The sequence below is a fragment of the Myotis myotis genome, unplaced genomic scaffold, assembly GCF_014108235.1.
Source record: "Myotis myotis isolate mMyoMyo1 unplaced genomic scaffold, mMyoMyo1.p scaffold_m19_p_7, whole genome shotgun sequence".
In the NCBI taxonomy this organism is placed as follows: domain Eukaryota; kingdom Metazoa; phylum Chordata; class Mammalia; order Chiroptera; family Vespertilionidae; genus Myotis; species Myotis myotis.
This window is the reverse complement of record NW_023416379.1, coordinates 8,038,672-8,058,965: the sequence shown is the minus strand read 5'-3', so window position 1 is coordinate 8,058,965 and position 20,294 is coordinate 8,038,672. Positions and strand designations below refer to the sequence as shown.

The 20,294-nt window shown below is 37.1% G+C and overlaps 1 protein-coding gene and 1 pseudogene across 2 annotated transcripts; both read left to right on the top strand.

Moving 5' to 3' along the window:
* The first annotated feature begins 524 nt into the window (after nt 1–524).
* On the top strand, nt 525–1,234 carry LOC118660152 (annotated as a pseudogene).
* A 10,200-nt stretch (nt 1,235–11,434) lies between these two features.
* On the top strand, nt 11,435–20,044 carry LOC118660229 (VIP peptides-like). Of its 2 annotated transcripts, none has more exons than XM_036317386.1 (7): nt 11,435–11,657; nt 12,849–12,963; nt 14,632–14,754; nt 15,700–15,804; nt 16,547–16,678; nt 17,462–17,550; nt 19,213–20,044. In XM_036317386.1, the coding sequence occupies exons 2-6, from the start codon at nt 12,857–12,859 to the stop codon at nt 17,505–17,507; spliced, it is 513 nt and encodes a 170-aa protein (XP_036173279.1). In that variant the 5' UTR covers nt 11,435–11,657; nt 12,849–12,856; the 3' UTR covers nt 17,508–17,550; nt 19,213–20,044. The 2 variants fall into 2 exon arrangements, with proteins under 2 accessions (XP_036173279.1, XP_036173278.1); XM_036317385.1 differs by having other exon boundaries at nt 11,436–11,657; nt 12,855–12,963.
* Nucleotides 20,045–20,294: the final 250 nt, after the last annotated feature.

Sequence of the window (20,294 nt, the reverse complement as noted above, 5' to 3'; positions counted from 1 at the left end):
TGTGGCTCAGGGACCAGCACACCAATGCTGCCCTGAATGGTTCCTTCTACAACTGAACACAGGCCTGGAGCAGGGCATTAGACCATCCATTGAAAATCCATGATTGGGCCCTGCCAGTGTTGCTCAGTGGTTATGCATCAACCTATGAACTGGGAGGTCACCGTTCGATTCCCAATTGAGACATATGCTCAGGTTGTAGGCTTGATCCCCAGTGTGGGGCATGCAGGAGGAAGCTGATCAATGATTGTCTCTCATCATTGATGTTTTTCTCTCTCTCTCTGAAATCAATAAAATTATATTTTTTGTAAAAAGAAACTACATGATTGAACATGGATCAAGAATATGTGGTGCTGGGTATAAATGGTTAATGGACTAAGAAAAAGCCTCGTAGACACAGACAACAGTATGGTGATTACCAGAGGGAATGGGGAAGGGTGGGTGGAGGTATAAGAGGTTAAAGAGGGGATAAATGGTGATGGAAGGAGACTTAATTTTGGGTGATGAACACACAATACAATATAAAGATGATGTACTATAGAGTTGTAGACTTGAAACCTATACATTTATTAACCAATCTCACCCCAATAAATTCAATAAAAAATGTAAAAAAGAAGCTTGTTGAAATCCATGGTGCTGCTGTCAGACGTGATGAATACTGTTCAGAAGTGAATGTGACAGTGACTGGGAGTTGGGATCAGACAGCTAAATTGTGGGTTCCAGACTCCTTGTAATGCCAGGACCGGTCTCAGCCTGAAAAGGTATCGCACACCCTCTCAGCATCTGGCAGCCTGCAGTTTTAATGGAGGATTTAAGGAACATGGGCTACTTGTAGCAGCTCTGTGGTCAAAGCTACAATTCCAGAATGGCTGCAGATGACATTTCCAAACCAGTAGGCTAAGTTCTGTTGAAGGCCAGTGGCATTTGAGTGCCTGGACCCAAGCCCAGAGGGACAGAAAAAAAGAAGTATGGCTTCCAGACTAAAAGAAAATAAGCAGACTTACACAGACAATGTCATTTTGCCACATTACATTTGCCACAGGTGGTTCTGATGGATTTGTAAATATTTAGGATCTATTAAAATAAAAAGCAACTGTGCCAGTTTCATCAATGCCTCCCCGGCATCACATCACTTGCCATAGTGTCATCATATGTGTATGAAATGGCTGACAGGGAACATCCTGAAGATGGGAGCATTATTTGCCACGTGACAGATGCCAAACCAAAGTCCATCTAATCATCTCGTGAAAGTGGGTTCCCTAGGGAAAGACTTGTTTGCCCCCCTACAAATGCGTGCTTTCCCCCTAAGTCATTGTGGATACGTTACTGAGTGTGTAGATTTCTCTGTTTTCTATCTTCCAAAATCTGTTCTCTTTGCCTTTTCACACCGACTTTGCATAGAGTGGGGAGGCCTTGTTTCTTTTGTGTTTGTTATTCACTCTAAAAATACTGTAACAGAGGGAAACTGAAAGAAGCAAATATGGAAAAATATTAACCATTTTAATACCTAGGTGATAGGTTCATGAGTGTTCATGATACCATTTTCTTTATTCTTCTATGTATTTGAAAGTTTCAAAGAGAAACAATGTAAAAATGTCATGTAGCTAAAAAAGATGAAAAGCTTTGGCAATTGCGATTTTGCAACCAACAATGGAACACGTGGACTAACAAAAAAGGTAATTTCTATTACCTTTAGCAGTTTTATTTTACATGTTTAAAGTCTTTAAAATGTAAATTGGAGTTAAATATTTAATTGCCTGTTTTGAAAGAAATTGAATATAAGGAGTATAACTACAAAAAAAACTCCAAAACCTTTTCTTTCTTTGTAATCCTTTATTCCATCTTTTCTTTCTTTCTTCTTTGCCTTGTTACTTAGTATTTATAAAAGGGTTGCCAACCAAGGTATCATCAATAAGAAGTAGATGACAAAGTTACGGCCAAGAGGAAATGAAGGTGGAGCCAGCAACCAGGTTAGTGCTCAAAAAACAGTCTTACACGCTAAATTCTCCCCAGCAAAGGGCCACAGATACATCTCTGAGCATTCTAATTGTGAAGTTAAAGAAAGGAATACGAACAGATCATTCAAGTGCTCATAAAATAAAGGCAAATCCTTTCTCCAGGAGCAGCTCAGTCATTTCCGATTTGAAGTTCATACTGAACAGGATCCCTGTGTGATGTAATGAGCAAAACACTCATTACAGTTTCCCAAGCAGTAGGCTTAGGATAATTAAAGCCAGGAGTATTATGGGAATTTAGTCAGTTGTTATCATCAAAAAAATAATCAGTAAAAATAAACCTATTGGGGCAAATGCCTTAGTTTCATTGAGGTAAGCAGCACTCAGTGTGCTTCGGAGATTTTTGGAGTACCTTGAGCAAACCTTTGTAACCAGTTTCAAGAACCCAAATGGAGTTGATAAACTTTGAAAGAAGAGTTCTAGGACTGCTTTAAATTGTGTACATTAGCGGTCATGTATGGCCATGGATGTATTTTTTTGAGGACAGGGTTTGTACCTTGTTTCAGAAGGCCCTTTGGATTCAGGAAAGATTGAGAACCACTGATTTGTAGAAATAAAGAGGCCTCACATCCATGATGAATAATTTTCGTCATGAGCTTTTAAAAACATGAGTTTTGAGACTGTTCTCTCTGCCTACTTCTTAGAATGAAAAAATTCTGTCTGCCCACTAAAGAGAGAAAATATATGCTCTACCAGTCAGCTCACTGGGGCAGCTTGACCTCCAGTTATGAAAGTTGTGTTGATTGAGGAATAATTGGTAGAGAAATCTATTTCATATATGATTGCAGCTAAGCCCAGGGAGTATTCCTGGGACAGATAAGGGTTTTATTAAAAAATGATTCTGAATATGTTCCAAATAAAATAAATTTAAAACTTTATATATAGTGTGTTGATAAGTTTAACACGAGTATGTTTAAGGCAGGTGTACTCAAAAACTTATCTTGAACATTACAAAAGAGAAGTTGAATAAATCATCCATAGACTGGCTTTGAGCAGTGCACTTTCCTGGAACAATATGCTAAGATAAATGGCTCGCAGAATGGATTCCTCTGTAACTGAATGAGATAACTTGCTGAATGGGGTTGTTAACCATAAATAAATTACAGGTTTTCTCTCTGGCAATTGTCAGGATAGCAGTTTCTCAAGGTCTTGGCTAGATCATGGTATAAAAAGTATTATGCATCTTGTATGTATGTGTGTGTGTGCATAAATTAATATTTTACATATTGAGAAAAACATGTTTATAAGTATATTGTAAACATATTCATCTTAATGTATTTTTCTTTATAAAATACATATCCAGTACTAATTTATAAATATATACCTATATACATACATATATAAATGTACTGTCTATATATTCATATATATGTAAATATATATCTCAGAAAGATTGAATAACTTGCTTGAGATCTTACATTGTATGCAAATGGTGGAGCTAGTATTCAAACCAAGGCTGTATAGCTCCAGAGTGTACATTTTAGCCACTAAGCCAGATTTCCTCCAAGTTCAGTAATACAATTTTGCTATTTGCTTATAAAACGATATCCTTTCTATTGCTTGTGTCTAGTAAAAGAGCAATGTATCTACTTCACTCAAAATACTATTCAATCATTAAAAAGCTAAATTAATATGAAAGAAAGACTATCGTGATTACTGAGAGATTAAGAGCATTTGCATAGTGAGCATTTTATTTAAGGTTCCACTATTGAGAGAAGCTAACAGCTGGACATTTCCTTTTAGTCAGTTACTCTCTAAATGTAGGAAGTATTGTTTCATTTGTACATAATTAAGAGAGTTCAGTTAAGTGGTTTATTAGTCTTCACTCTCAAATTTCTCCAGCCAGCTTTACAACTGGTTACAGCAGAATTGACATAGCAATTTTACTCCAGGAATTTATCCGAATGAAATTATTTAGGGGAAGTAATAAAGCTATATTCATGAAGATATACAGTGCATCTTTATTTGTAATGGAATATAAGAAAACATAAGAGACAAAATAATCCCAGGGGCCTTATGTTAAGGGGGATAAAGACAGCTATGGAATTATAAATGTTTTGTTAACTTTCCTTAATTTTGTAATTTTTATTTTTCAAATAAATATTTGAAAATTCCTTGACAAGTTTCTGGATTTTCATTAGAGGCTTTAGAATTTCATTAGTCATTAATGGACTTCAAATACTGGATTCTCTACTCATCAGAGGGATAATATTGTACCAAGTAATTAACTTTTCTATATTGCATGTTTTTCTTGATAAAGATGGAGAAAATAACACCTAGTTTTTTTTTTTCTTTTTGCTTCAGCTTTAGAAATAGAGGAAATTCAACATTAAGATTAAATAAAACCTGATGAAAAAATGTAAGAACCTTTCCATTTTTCTCATTTAAATCATTCATTTCATTCTGATCAGCAAGCATTTGGGGGACACTTATAATGTACCAGGTGATGCATAAGATTCAGTTAAATTAAATTAAATTAACTAGTCATTTAACTGCAGTGAAGAAAATGCTATGAAGCAAAGATACAGATAAAGTCCTAAACAGCAAACCTAGAGGGTGAGAGAAGACATTCCAAAGGAATTAGGAGCCGTTCCCATTTTAGAAAATATTTCCTTTTCCTTTGTGAAAATATATTGGTTTTTGTAAGAATCTTACTTGCTTGAAAAAATGTTTATGCAAATTAAAATATACCAATATACTAATCAACATCAACCAGAGGGCTGCTGTATACACAGTATTCATTTTAAGGGACTAAGAAGCAGCCTAGTTACTATTTAGTAAATCTTACCTCTAGAGAAACAATCAATATGTCTGAGAAGATTTTTAAAAGATAAAATTGAGATCTAAAGACAGAGAAGCATCGAACAGACAGTCAACTTCAGAGGGAAGGCAGGGGAGGGAGTGGGAGGTAAGAGATCAACCGAAGGACTTGTATGCATGTATATAAGCATGACCAATGGACACAGACACTAGGGGGGCCAAGGGCATGTGCTGAGAGGGGGAGGAGGGGGCCAGGGAGAGGTCAATGGGGGAAAAAAAGGAGACATATATAATACTATATGTAATACTTTAAACAATAAAGAATTTTTTAAAAAAGATAAAATTGGGGGAAATTTTAGGCAAAAAAACATCCTATACTAAGACTAGGTTGGACTTGCTGGCTTCATAATGCAGCAAAAACCAGTGAAGTTGTAGAGAGAAAGAAGAGTCCCATTTCCAACTCTGCTGCTCATTGGAAGTCAGTTGGCTCATTTGAATAGTGAGTTGTTATAATTTCTCCAAACAAAGTAGCAGGACTAAATTTTCGTACATTCTTTCTAGCTAAATGTCATGGTGTTATGAATCAGATAGAACATCAGTCTCCCAGACTGGGAAGGACAGTAAAATGAGTACAGATACAGGATATTAGAACAATGATTAAGAAAAAAACATACACAAAAAACAGAGTTTATCAAATAGCCACATCTCCTATTTCCTAGACAGTGAGGCATTCTTCCCTGAAGACCAGGCGCCAGGAGCCCTGGGGAGGTGGAGGGTGCAATTGCCTCAGGTCTCCTTCCCCAGGGCCATTCTGCTACTCCCTGCAAAGACTGGATCAAGGTTTGATGTTTGGCATCTGCCAGCACATTGACTTTCCTCCTGACATGTATTAGCAATGGATCCAGCCTCTTTTCCTGGAGGGACTTGAGTAGCATCAAGTGTCTCCATGGGCTTCCAGTTTGTGTTTTAGTCACAATCTTCAAAAACCAATTGCTCACCAATCTGACATAGTGGTCAAGGCTAGAATGACCTTCCTCCAAGTTTTCCATGATGATTATTTGATGGAATCTCAGAATTTGAATCAAAAAACTTAAAACTTTAGAAATGAGCAGCCCATCCATCTAAAACTACTGAGTCTTAAAATGAAATATCTCCAGATATTCTTAAAAGTATGATTTGGGGTGAACAATAAGAGTTAGAGACCCAGCTGGACACAAACATCTGCCTCTTTTAAAAGAGTTAAAAATACGTTAAGAACTAATGAGGTGGCAAAAGACCCATGGACAAGCCTCAACAGGAAGCTGTTGGCACCTCTAGGAAAGTGGATTGATTTCAGGCTGAGTTTGAGTTAGGATGTAAGGCAGACAGAGCTGTCATTCAAAGAGGCCAAAGAGCACCCTAAGGCATTTCATCTATAATAGTAACCAGAGGCCCGGTGCATGAATTTGTGCACCAGTGGGGTACCACAACCTGGCCTGTGGGATTGGGCTGAAACTGGCTCTCCGACATCCCTCAAGGGGTCCCGGATTGAGAGAGGGCACAGGCCAGGCCGAGGAAACCCACCAGTGCATGATCAGGGCTGGGGAGAGATGCGGGAGGTTGGCCAGTTGAGGAGGAACTGTGGGAGGGCTCCAGGGTATGTCCAGCCCGTCTCACGCAGTCCCAATTGATTGGACCCCAGCAGCAAGCTAACCTACCAGTCAACTGTCGGATCCCTGGTGGTCAGTGTAGGTCATAGCGTGGTTGAGCAGCCTTAGCATATCATTAGCATATTATGCTTTGCGTGGTTGAATGGCTGATCGGCTAACTGGACACTTAGCATATTAGGCTTTTTTTAAATATATTTTTTATTGATTAAGATATTACATATGTGTCCTTATCCCCACGTTAACCTCTACCCCCCCACCCCCCGCTCATGCCCTCACCCCCCCGTTGTCCGTGTCCATTGGTTAGGCCTATATGCTTGCATATAAGTCCTTTGGTTGATCTTTCCCCCTTACCCCCACCCTCCCCTACCTTCCCTCCAAGGCCCGACAGTCCAATCAATGCCTCTCCGTCTCTGGATCAGTCCTTGTTCATCAGTTTATGTTGTTCATTATATTCCACAAATGAGTGAGATCATGTGGTATTTATCCGCTCTCCAGTTCCTTCCATGCTGTGACAAATGGTAAGAGTTCCTTTTTCTTCTTCCTCTTCTTAAAGAATACCTTTCAGCATTTCATATAATGCTGGTTTGGTGGTGATGAACTCCTTTAGCATTTTCTTATCTGTGAAGCTCTTTATCTGACCTTCTATTCTGAATGATAGCTTTGCTGGATAAAGTAATCTTGGTTGTAGGTTCTTGGCATTCATCACTTTGAATATTTCTTGCCACTCTCTTCTGGCTTGCATGGTTTCTGTTGAGAAATCAGCTGACAGTCGTATGGGTACTCCCTTGTAGGTAACTGACTGTCTTTCTCTTGCTGCTTTTAAGATTCTCTCTTTGTCTTTTGCTCTTGGCATTTTAATTATGATGTGTCTTGGTGTGGTCCTCTTGGGTTCCTTTTGTTTTGGGTTCTCTGCGCTTCCTGGACTTGTAAGTCTATTTCTTTGATCAGGTAGGGGAAGTTTTCTGTCATTATTTCTTCAAATAGGTTTTCAATATATTGCCCTCTCTCTTCTTCTGGTACCCCTATAATTCTGATGTTGGTACGCTTAAGTTGTCCCAGAGGCTCCTTACGCTATTTTCATATTTTTGGAATTTTTTTTCTTTTTTCTTTTTCGGTTGGGTCTTTTTTGTTTCTTCGTATTTCAAATCTTTGACTTGATTCTTGGGATCCTCTTGCCTTCTGTTGGATCTCTGTATATTATTCTTTATTTCAGTCAGTGTATGCTTTATTTTTAGTTGGTCCTTTTTCATATCCTCGAGAGTCTCACTAGATTTATCGAGGGTCTCACTAAATTTGTCGGCGGTTTCCATAAAATTCTTGAAAAACCTTATAAACATGGCCTTGAACTCTATATCCAGTCATTTGCTTTCCTCCATTTTTGTCATTTGTGACCTGTTTCTTTGTCTCCGCATTTTTTATGCTTCCCTGTGTTGGTAGAGTGGTTTTGTGTGCTAGGTGTCCTGTAGGGCCCAGTGGCTCAGCCTCTCCAGTTACCTGAGGTGGACACTCTTGGTGCACCCCCTTGTGGGCTTTTTTCACAGTCTTATTGTAGTTATGCCTTGATTGTTGTAGGATCACTGGGAGGAATTGACCTCCAGGCCAATTGGCAGTGAGAATCAGCTGTGTCTGCAGTGGGAGAACTTCTGTGCTGAAGACACCCTTCTGGGGCAAGGCTTGCTTCAGTGGGGCTTTGGTGCTCACTGAGTCTGCATCCTGAGTGTGTCCCATATGGATCTGAGGAGTTGTAATCCGGATGGTCCCCCTCTGACAACTGGGTACACTGGCTCTTGGATCTAAGGAGGTGCTAATTTAGCCTCTGTCTGAGGTTACACAGCAGGAGCTACGAAGAGAACTGCAGATTCCCCTTCCTTTTTTGGAGTTTGGAGGTATCCTGATGAGGCCCAGCTGTGAAGCAATGCAAGCCGCTGTGGGGCCTTGGGCCTTCTCTTGGAAGTTCTGGGTCTGTCTGGCCCAGCTGCAGTTAGGTAATTTTCAGGTTGCAAAGGGCCGGGGCATTCATATGCAAAAGCCTCTGCCGCAGCCTGGGTGGGGCGGGGTCGCAGGGAATCAAAGGGCGGAGCAAGCAGCTATGGCGGATTCTCAGCCCTGCCCTAAGGGGCCGCGTCTCAGTGTCCCGGTAATTGCTGCAAGCACCTCTGAGGGAAAGCCGACCTCAAGTTCCGAGTTCTGCCCGCTGCCAGACAGTCCAGTTTCTCCCTGTATGAGTCCTGGGTCCCCAGAGACTTCCTGGAACCGGAGTTCAGAGCAGTCGGGAGCTTGTGTCTCCCTCCCGATTCAAAAAGACAGCCGCGTCCTCAGGTGCCAGCCCCTTTCTGCGCACGGGAGCCTCCGTACCTCTGCACTTTACTTCCGCAGCTCCTCTGGCTCTCAGTGTGCTTTTCTTTCCTTCTAGTTGTAGAATTTTCACTCAGCCAGCCTTCCTGTAGTTCTGGATGATGTCTGTTTTGTCTTTATGTTTTTTTTTTGAAGTTGTTGTGGGAGGCAGCAATTTCCCGGTGTTTATCTATGCCACCATCCTAGTTTCTCTCCATATTAGGCTTTTATTATATAGGATAAAGATCCTCTATTACCTCTTTGCACTGAGGAAGAAAAGGTGAATCTGGGTTTCTGTCTGACTCCTGAGTTTGAAAATACCTTTCACTACATTTCCCTATATTCAGTAAGTTTTGGGTTAGAATGAAAATTCTATTTCTCTGTCCTTGGTCCTGTTGATGAGAAAGGGAGAGGGAAGATGTCAATATTTTTATGTGCTTTTGTTGTCCTTACCTGACTTGTTAGCATCAACAAAGATAACAATAGGTATAGTAAACCACCAGTTCTTAACAAAAAATAAGTTAAATGAAGATCAGATGATTGTGCTTTTAATCCTAATTTGTAATTAACCCCAGTGTGAGCTTGCAAACATTACTTAATCCCTCTGGTGTATTTATCTGTACAAGAAGAATCTTGGAGCTTTGTTCTGGCAGAATGAACAAATGATAGTTCTTATAAACAGCCCTTTACTAAGAAGCCTCAAGCTAGAAAGTAAGTTTTGTTAAAGATTTGTGAAAAATATTGAAACATATGTCAAAGTTGGGGAAAAGCAGATTTAAACAGTAAATTCACATTTATATTTTTGTATTTACTGAGTTTCATAGTAAAGTATTTAGAATAAATTCAACTACGTATTTTTCTTATGCTTATTTTTCTGGAAGTATCCATAATGGATCTGGTTAAAGGATCTCTGGTTTGCATCCTTGTCTTTGAATAAAAAGAGGAGAAACACTTAAAAAATATCTGTGGATTAACTCTTTGAACCTGCAGATGGTGCTATGATTCCATTTTAAAATTCAATTTTGCTTTCCAGGGTATATTCATTGGAAAAAACCCAGTTCTTTGTTTTCTTTTCATCTTGAGGTAAAAAATGAATTATTTCTCTTTATTTTTGTGTTTTATTATTATAATGGGAGAAACTGTTTTTACCATTAGAAAAATCTTCTATAGTTACTTTTCGTTAATGCTAAATACTTCCTTTGATGAGATAACAATCTTTTCTATCCTTTTTCTTTCAAAATTTTCTACTTATCACTCAGCATCAGTTTTTCTGTAACTCACAACCAACTTACTTTGCTGTTGATGTTCTTAAATAACATTGCTTCACTGAGAACTGGGTGACAAAGATCTAAGGATAAAAAATTCCATATGAGAATCATTTCAACCTCTTGTTTGTAATAATCAGGTAAAAGTGATTTCCTGGTATTAAGCCACAGGAACTCTGGTTTAAGTCAGAGCTGTCAACTGGGAAACAAATTTCCAGCCATTTCGAAATTTAATTCATTTAATTTTTCTTGTAACTGGATTAGAAAGTATGATTAGCTTAGCAGGCTCTTCTTTTACTGAATCAGTCTGACTTTGAACAAAGCAAACGGATACTAAAATCTTAAAGTATAAGAAAGAACATGGCTTTAGAGTCATTCTCCCAAGAGGAACTTAAGAACAAACATGTAAAAGAATACATGTACTGGTAGTTTTAAAAAATACAAGGACGGATGTTCATGTGGCTGTATTTATTTATTTATTTTTAAATCTTGAACTGTGGTTAAATGTAAAACTCAACTACTGTGAATTAAAAACCCACAGACAGAAATGAAGTGTGTGCCAATGCACAGTACTCTCCCCATGCTTTCCAGCTAGTTCTTTGAAACCACCTTCAAGTGACTGAGTTGGAGATGCTCAAAAGTTGGTGTGGATGTGGGTGTGTGGGAGAATGGGGGAGAAACACGGTAATTCCGCGCAGTGCAAAGATTGATAAAAATGATGAGTAAAAACTTTGAAAAAGAAGAAATATTGAATTATTTGAGGTAGGCAGTCTGATAATTTAGTTTTTAGATAATTTGAGATTATGTGTGAGAGAGTGCATTGGGAAGGATGACATTCTATAGAAATGTCACACAGCAGAGATACTACCACCTTCTACTACAGAGTGTATATTACCCTCGCCTGGAGCCTTTATGAAACTTTTATACTGAGATTAACAGGAAGTTTCAACATAAAGAAGTTATTACAATGGAAAATAAAAAATTAATTTTAGATGCTTTAACAATTAGGAAGGATTCCAATTAGGAAAGAATATATGAATCAGGATCTACACGAATAGCATAAAAATAAAATAAAGGCTTTAGAAGAATTGATGCTTTGTAATAAAATAAAATTATACATTTGTAAGCAAAATGACCATAAGTGTTTGTTGCTTTTAAAATCTATTCCTGGACATAAAATTCTTATTTTCTGAAAGAACCTCAATGTCCCTGACTATAACGCAAATTCATTTGCTTACATCATTACTGCTAATTAAAGATGACTCTATTTCACATTCAACTTGATAGCTGTTTTTGTTTAAAGAAAAGTAAATTTCCTCTCTTTTACGTCATGAAGATGCTCACTATATATTTATATAAATCAGAAATTAGATAAGAATTTCAAGCCCTATTCATCCTGTGGGAGAGCTGCTGTGACGTCTTTCGGAGTTTTGTGATTGCTCAGCCCTGAGTACAAGCCCTATAAAATGATGGGCTTTGAAATGCTGGTCAGGGTAGAGTGAAAGCAGCTGCTGGCAATAACCCTTAGCCAGTACAAGTTCAGGTTCAACTCTGACTGATACAGCCTTTCTTGGACTCGGGACTTCAACACCTGAGACAGCTCCAACAGTCTGTGGAACAGAACACTCCCAGGCAAGGTAAGTGACAACTACAGCTTTCTTCTCTTACTCCCTCTCTGCTGCTAGAACTTTTCTCAGGGTAGATTGAATTTTTTTTTCTCTCTGAAAAATTTTTTTTGACAGTTTTATTTCTTTATAGCAACAAAAAGAGAAGTTTCTCAGTCCCCCGGTAAGGATAGAAATGCCTCAATTTCTCACGTATCCATGAATTTTCTGAATTCTTTTGTTTAATGGATGGTTTTCCTGCTTGCCATTTTATTCAATACTATTTTTTTTTAAAATAATGCATACAAGTAGGGTTTTCTTTTTGCTTGTATATAAATTTTTGACTGAAGGGTTCAGTGGGTACATTTGTTTTTGAAGTTTTAGACTTGTTTTTAAGTTCTGTTCTTTTTCTGTCATATGTTGATTATGTGAACTTAGGAAGCATTTATTCTAAATAAAAATCCTGTGATTTTTATAGAGAAGCAAGAGAACAGACCATGAAGTCTTAAGTTTCTATCTAGAAACCATTTAGAAATAAAATGTGTAAGTTGATTAAATGTTAAAACCACACAGTGTTTTTAATATATTTTTCTTCTGTGGCAAAAATTAGGTCAATGGTGATATGTGGTTTAAATTTTTTTTGAGGGGGGGAATCAATTTTCCCCAGTAATTGTGCTAAGTTGTTCAAGTTCAGGCTTAAGGAAGTACGTGACAGGTAACATCTGCAATTAAAAGAAGAAAATATGTATATACAAAATCATTTTATACTGTTATATATACACATTTATATGTACATGTTCATTATTCAATGTATAATAACCTAGTTTTATATTAACCCGCTGCAGAGTCTTAAAGTAGAAAAAAATAATCATCTTTTTGCAGTTAGAGAGGATACTACAATCGGATGCTACCATTTTGTAATAGAAGATGGTCCCCAGGGCTATTTCCAGCAGGATAAGAGTGAGCCAATCAATGTATACCTGGGCCAACTATGAAAGATAGGCAGTAGTTCAAAAGAATCCTAATTTTTATTCAAGCGCCCGCCACCAAGAGAAATCCTCTTCATTTAAAAAGTAATAACTATTACAGTTTAACGGTTTCTATAAGATGTAAAAAACTTTTTCTGAACTCTGTGCAAGAGTGTTCAGCATTTGCTGGGCACTCAGAATCACCGAGCAGGTGAGGTCTGCGGGTGGGAAGCTTGACGTGGCTCCCCCTTTCGAGGTGCAGAGATGGAATCCAGAAGGGCGCCCCGGCTCCTCCTGCTCCTGCTCCTGTTCAGCGCGCTCTTCTCACAAACGCTGGCCTGGCCTCTTTACGGAGCACCTGCTGCTCTGAGGTGAGTTCTCCTTCAGTGCAGGCAGTTGAACATTCCTTCATCTAAATGGGAACTTTCTATCTGGGGCTTTGGACAACTCAAACTTTCAGAAATTACATATTATGCATTTAAAGATGAAATGCCTGGCTGATGTGTTAAGCAAGCTTTTTCACCATCGGGTCCCCATGGTTGGTCTGAGCCCCACCAGCACTCTCCGGCATGAGAGAGCGCGTCAGGGGCTAGTCTTATGGACAGGATAGTTCACATTTCCAAACGAGGTGGGAGGAGAATTTGACTTTCCATTCCTTCAAAAGCAGCTTTAGATAAGGAATGAGCTTTCATACAGCATCTCAGTTCAGATCAGTCTCTGATGGGAAAATAGAACTTCCGTGGCATGCCTCATTTTAGTTCATTTTTAAGATCAGTCAGTAAATAATCATAAGTATAGTAGTTGATTATACAAACATATATAGAAGCATGTTGGAGAGATCTATCTATGCAGAATTAATTTTCTATTATTAAGAATTGTGGAATAATTCATCTACTGAGATCCTCTTTCCCAATGAGTAAATTTTAATATATGTGGTTTTGATGTTTAAAAATCCTTAGTTTTTACTGTTCTCTTTGTGGTATTTTATATTTTAAGTTCATAGATTATAATACAGCTCATTTAAAGCTTTATCTGAAATAAAATAAATTTATGTTTAAAGAAATAAATGGCAAATTAAAACTACATTAGCTTAAACTTTCCTCTGGTCCTATACCTACAGGCACTCTGTACAGGCACTAACTCTTGTTCTTCACAAGGTCTGCTTAAAGCCAGATCTCTGCTGCTTTGATAACTAAATGGAATGATTCTGACGGAGTGGTTATATCACCACAGATGAACAATCACAAGAATGCTGAAGTTGGTATTAATTACTAGGCTTCATTCTCTAAGGGGACTGCTTGTTCCTGACTACCAGCTACCACATCACCCAAAGATACACCAGTGCCCAGGAGCCAACAAATTCCTAGAGTCTTACCCTAACAGAGAAAATGTACATACATAGAATTTTAATCACGTGCTGGTGTTCCAAATGTGTATGCATTTATGCAGTGTAGTAATATTCCGTGTATAGGAATGGCTATCCTTAGTTTTTCAGTGAAGCACTTTACATCCTTTACTAAAACACATTACTACATGAGATTAGAAACCAGAGGCCCCACAGAATTCATGAAATTTGAGTAAGTATTCAGAGATGTAGAGATTCTTTGGACATGATCAATACAGGGAAACATATCACATGAAATGATACTAAACATCAATAAACATACAATTTGCTCCCCGTTTTCATACAGAATATTAGGTTTTTTTTCTAAGTGCTTATGATATTTAACTTTGCAACCTGAAGATATTACCAAGGAAGTGTACTTTACTTAATGTTCTGAGAGGATGGAACTGAGTAGCTCTCACACCGGATGCATACAGCTTGTAAAAGTGGGATGGTATTTATTTTATGGGATAAATTAAATTTTATTGTTTACACTCTCATAAACCATTGAAGCCATTAAATCAGATATACTATACATATTTTGTGAATAGGCAATACTTCCCAAGATTTTGGTTATCTTATTTAAAATAATTGTATAAGCATAAACTTCTGATAAAATAATGTATTATATTTCTATTGTACTTTCCCCTGATAGGTTGGGTGACAGAATACCCTATGAAGGAGAAAATGAACCTGACCAAGCTTCATTAAAAGCAGACACTGACATCCTGCAAAATGTATTAGCTGAAAATGACACACCCTATTATGATGCATACAGGTGAGTTCACTTTCATGAAGCAGTATTTTAGAAAACACAATTTTGAGTTATAAGTGTTTTATTTTTGTGTCTCCATGGAGCTATTTCTGCTGTGCAACACTGCATGTTTCCTCGTGTCATGGCTTCATCCAGCCACATTTATGGCAGCGTGTGCCCCTGTACATGACTTGCATGCAGAGGCTGTAACATGGAACAAGCCATTGTGAACTAACCATTCACTTGCATTCTGTTGCACAAAACGCCAACATTAGATATTACACCGATAATAGGAAAACTTTCCCATTTAGGATTTCGGGATAGAGGAATTTCTAAGGCAAAAGTTTCATGTCTACATAAAGAAAAGATGTCTAATAGTAAAAGCTACATTCACAGAGACACTTGTCAAGAGCAGCATTGAAGTACAGACAGTATAGATCTCCACTGAAGACAAAGAATAGAAGCTTCCTCATTTGAACAGAAAAGCTGGTTGATATACCTAAGCCCCTCTCTTTCAAAGGATTTTGTTTCCAAATATTGGCAGAAGAAATAGCAAAAGATGTAATAGGGGTTAGAATCAGGATTGTTTCCCCTTATATCTATCATTATTAAGGGTAGGAGAAATAAAGTGCTATAAATAAACAGACACTAATTTAAATATTATATTTTTCCTACCAATATTTCTTAGAGAAGAATTTGTTTTATAGATTCTATCAGGGAACATTAGTTAATGTTGAGATATACTTCTACAAAAGCTAATTTCCTTGCTTTTCAAAATTTGGGGCTGAAAAATATAGGTTATTAGGAAATTAGGAAATCTAATCCAATTATTAGAAAATCTCCTTTGGGACTTAATTTTTTATAAGAAGCTTTCATAAATTTATGAATTTCTTTCTTATTGATTGAGCCAAAATAATATTTTAGAAAATCATTTTTAAAATAATGGCTATACTTTCTTTCTTGTTTTAGAAATACCAGACATGCTGATGGAGTTTTCACCAGTGACTATAGTAGACTCTTGGGTCAGCTTTCTGCCAAAAATTACCTTGATTCTCTTGTTGGAAAACGAGTTGGGTAAAGATAATTTATTATTACTATTTTATCAAACACATTATGATTTTTTTAATCTGCAAATTATATTTGCACTATTAATAATTTACTAATTTTGTTGCGCATTTATAACTTTGATCATATTTAATTTAATTGAAAAATAATTTATATTCTTCAATAAAATATACCAGTCCCATGGATAAAAGAAATAAGGCTTACTAGTAAAATTTTCACTGGCTCTAGACACACTTATTTTCCTTTAGGAGAAAACATTTGTAAATCTGCAATCAAATTGAAGTAGACACAGTAAAAAATAAATAACACATAGGATAAATTGAAGCAAATGTTAAGGTTGATCATAGTAGCTGTTTTTTAACTTCCTGCTCAAACCAAGCATTGGAAGATTCTTTCTTTAAATGACCAATAGTTGAATCTTTAGATGGCACTATTTAGATGACATAGCTCCTCAAGAAGCATTAATTTACTCCCAGTGGCAGAAAACAACTTTAAATATCCCTCTATGATTTGATAAAATATTTGCTCACTTAGTCTTAAGACACTCCCAGTAAGTGCCAACATGTATTGGATTATTTCTCACTCTCCTATCCTTAGGCTTAGGTGTATTTTTTTCTATGTATTTTTTGTCATAGAAAATAAATTGGGTGTTAGAATTCATTTTTATTTGACACCAAGAAAAATGGGAATGGTGGTGTATTTATCATTTCTTGCTAAAAAGCTTTGATTCTATTCCCATCACATTTCTTAGCAGTGACATCTCAGAAGGCCAGGGGCCAATCAAACGCCATTCGGACGCAGTCTTCACTGACAACTATACCCGCCTTCGGAAACAAATGGCTGTGAAGAAATACTTGAACTCAATCCTGAATGGAAAGAGGAGGTAAAGAAACAGACAACTTGCTAAAATGTGAACTTATAAATCACTTTTAGAATAGAAGCTACAGAAGGGAGCCTTCCCCATCCCTCTATCTCAGTATCTATACTCTGAAGCAGTAATTCTCAACCTTGGCCACAGCCCTACCCAAACTCATTGCCAGGAATTAGTGCCTTTATGGATATGGCTCTAGATATATGGATTTCTTCAGAGCTCCCTGGTTGATTCTATTGTGTCTCCAGGTTTAAAATTGATGACTATAGAGGCATCTGTTTTGAATCTGGAAGCAAGTTTTAACAAAAGTGCTGCTTTTTAACTATGGAAATCCCAGTCCACTAGCAATTTGGCATCACATGGAACTCCCTGTATTAGCATTTCACCTCCCTTATTTTATCAAATTAAGCTCTGAGTTATTTTGTCTTCTGACATTCAGTGAAGCCCGAGTCTGTCTGGGTGTACAGATATTGGAGCACAGTACATAGAGAGTGGGGTGCTCTCTTTTTATTCCAATTATGTTTGGTTAGAAAGTGAGTATTAAGGACGACACTGGCTGGATGAGGCCATACAAGATGACTTTCTTTGCCCACCAGGTTGTAAGTGTGTAGGATTGATTTTAGACGCTTTAAAAAAAATCATTCATTGGTAAGAACCAAACTGAATGATAATTGTTTAGCCCCCAGAGCACTTTACATGGGACAGAGAATAGCATAGGTTACACAATATCATTTATTTAGATGCTTTCTTCTATAAGAGCCTTAACATGCACAATTTTCTATTTCTGCTGTACAGCACTGAGGGAGAATACCCTGACTTTTTTGAAGAGCTAGAAAACTGATGGAAAAGGTCTTTGAGGAAAGCTGGTGAAAACGTCCCAAATGGTGCGTATATCTGTGCATTCTTATCATAGTCTTATAGCAATTATCCAGCTATTTCAGGAGGTAAGAGCCGCTTGGTAAGAGATATCCTAGACTTGTTCCCAGTGAGACATCCTGTAAGAATGACACTCCTACCAGAAGTGAACCATGGGCCAGTAATCAGCTTAAAATTCATGCAGAGTTCTGATTGCATAACAGAGAAAAATCACAATAAGTAAACAGTTTTGTATCTTCTAGTTTACCCAGACATATTCCTACCCTCTGACAAGATTTAAAGCAGCAGAGACTGACTCACACTAATGAGAAAAACTGGTGTTCTTATCAAGCATCCAGCCAGACTGCTGTTATTAATTTAAGGTTTCATTCCACGATTGACTGCTAGCATCTTATTTAAGTACAGGGAGATGCCCCCAAATTACAGCAAGGTTTGTTATTGTGAAAATACAATGCACTTTGAGTCTAATTTTATTCCCTGAAACATAGCCAGCTTCAGGCAGCAAAAGTCAAGTTCAGCTTCTTTTACCTATAAAATAAGTGTACTATGGCTCCAGTAGTATTCACTGTAAAATAATTTTTGAGTAGAGAGAACACAAATAGGTTTTTTCTTTGTTATATAATAAGCTTGTTAACACAAATACTTTTATGTACATGTAGATACAAGGCATATATTTTTCCTGAGTACATTAATGCTTATATTAGCTCATAAAATGTATTTACAATATTTGGCAAGTACTTGAAGAAATTTTCCATCATCAGCATTTGAGATTAACAAAATTTTTCACTAAAGCCTATGGAGTAAATATTTTTGGTTTTGTGGTCTATATAGTTTCTTTCAAAAATATGTCTGTTACTGTAGCACAAAATTGTCCACAGATAATATGTAAAATGAATGGGAGTATCTGGGTTACAATAAAGCTTTATTTCTAAAACATGAAGGTAGACTAGACTACGACCCTGAAGGGGTCAAGGAGATTAAAGGAGACCTAAGCTTAGAATGAGTATAATTTATTGTTTTACTTCAGTCCTGGTTTTCATGAGAGTCCTCAGTAGTGGGCAGGGTGTCTGCAAAGACACTTGCACAACTGGTGACTTTGTCCACTGATTACCCTTCACTTCTAAGGGACATGCATGGTCAGGGGTGTGGCACTTGTCCATTCATGGTCATAGATGGATAGTTCAGAGCAGTGTGTCCCTTTCCTCAAAACAGAAAGGTAATCCCATGTGGCTTCTTGAAAAACTGTTTATAAGAAGAAAGCCTCTCCATGACATGATGCACCACAGCAGACACTAAAACATGGAAGAAGACAATCACTGTGTCTTTTGTAAATTGTAAGATGATTGATGAGATTACATCTTCCATTCTTTTTGTTTAAATGTGCAGTTTTGGACAAATTCTTTTTCACAACAAATCTGTGGGTCAGCCATTTGTGAAAATTACAAATCATTGACTGACCAAAGGGTCCCTTCCCATCCCTGTGCCATTTCTAACAATCAGTCCTTTGAAAGATGTGCTCCTGATTTCCTACAACATGATCCCTTGTCACAGACTATTGACAAGGGGCAAAGAGAAATAGATGTTTATTAAATGAGTGGATAAGGGAATGAAATTAAGATGCTGTCAATGAAAATACTTTTATGCTTACATGTCAATTCTTTCTTTTTCAGATTCTTGAAGAAAAATGATAGATAATATAATTACATTTTGAGCTCTACATAAGTAGTAATTCAAGAAAACATCTTCAATATTGAGACCAAATAAAATACTGTGTTGTGAATGTTGTGATTTATTTTAAGCTAATGTAATAACTGTGTTGCTTACATTGCAAATATTATTTAAGGGTTCTTAAATTTGTCTTTAACTCCTGGAAATCCTGTAATTTCATATGCTGTGTACCCTTTCTAACAAAAACATATTAAATGATAAGAAGATAGTAGGTTAATTCCAATTATAAGAGGCTTTATGGAAGGGTAGTCATTGAGCAAAATTGATCTATTTATTTATAGAGCCTCCTCAACTATTCACATAGTCCACCGGATAATCATTGTGTCCAAATTTGAATGGTAAGCAGATAGAACGCTATGCTAAGTAAACCTCAAAATGTCTAAGAGGATGCCAACCAAGGAAAAAAGTCATTCTTCAAAACAGCTGTTTTTAAAAATGAAATGCATTTTCATATTTTAGGCATCCTTTATTTTAAACTGGATTAAAATCTCATAAATTTGGATCTCTAATGCCAAAGGCTCTCTTCTGATCTATTGATTCAATGAAGGAGAATGGCCTCTACTTCTGGCATTGGACCTCACCTTTAATCTTGTGTAAAGTATGTGTAAAATGTAAACTTGTTTTCCAGTGCTAAGTACTTTTTCTCCAAAACCCTTCAAAGAATGTTTTGGTCATAACAGCTTCTGTCAGTGAAAGTACATTTGGAGACACAACTATTTTTCCAAAATGATTGTAAGAAATTAAACGTAGAAAATAAAGGTATCTGATTATCATTGCAAACAATTTCTGTCGTTTTGAGTCTTTAAAGGATACAGTAGTAGTAGCTCATTTAAGCACTAAAGTGCCAGCCAGATCGTTTTTGTGATGTTAGAGGTAGAATTATGTTTGACTTTGTGTGAGATATGAAAGAGAAAAGCCCAGAATGTTCCCAAGGTAGATCACCTGAGCAACTTGAAGGATGGTGTTGCTATTAACTGAGATGAAAAAGACAGGAGGAGGGAGGTTCCAGAGCAAAAGGAGTTTA

Excerpts from the sequence above, each read along its gene's own strand:
- LOC118660229 (XM_036317386.1), top strand. The coding sequence starts at position 12,857 with ATGGAATCCAGAAGGGCGCCCCGGCTCCTCCTGCTCCTGCTCCTGTTC. Across the intron at positions 12,964-14,631 it reads GGAGCACCTGCTGCTCTGAG|GTTGGGTGACAGAATACCCT; the intron begins GTGAGTTCTCCT and ends TTCCCCTGATAG. Across the intron at positions 14,755-15,699 it reads CCCTATTATGATGCATACAG|AAATACCAGACATGCTGATG; the intron begins GTGAGTTCACTT and ends TTCTTGTTTTAG.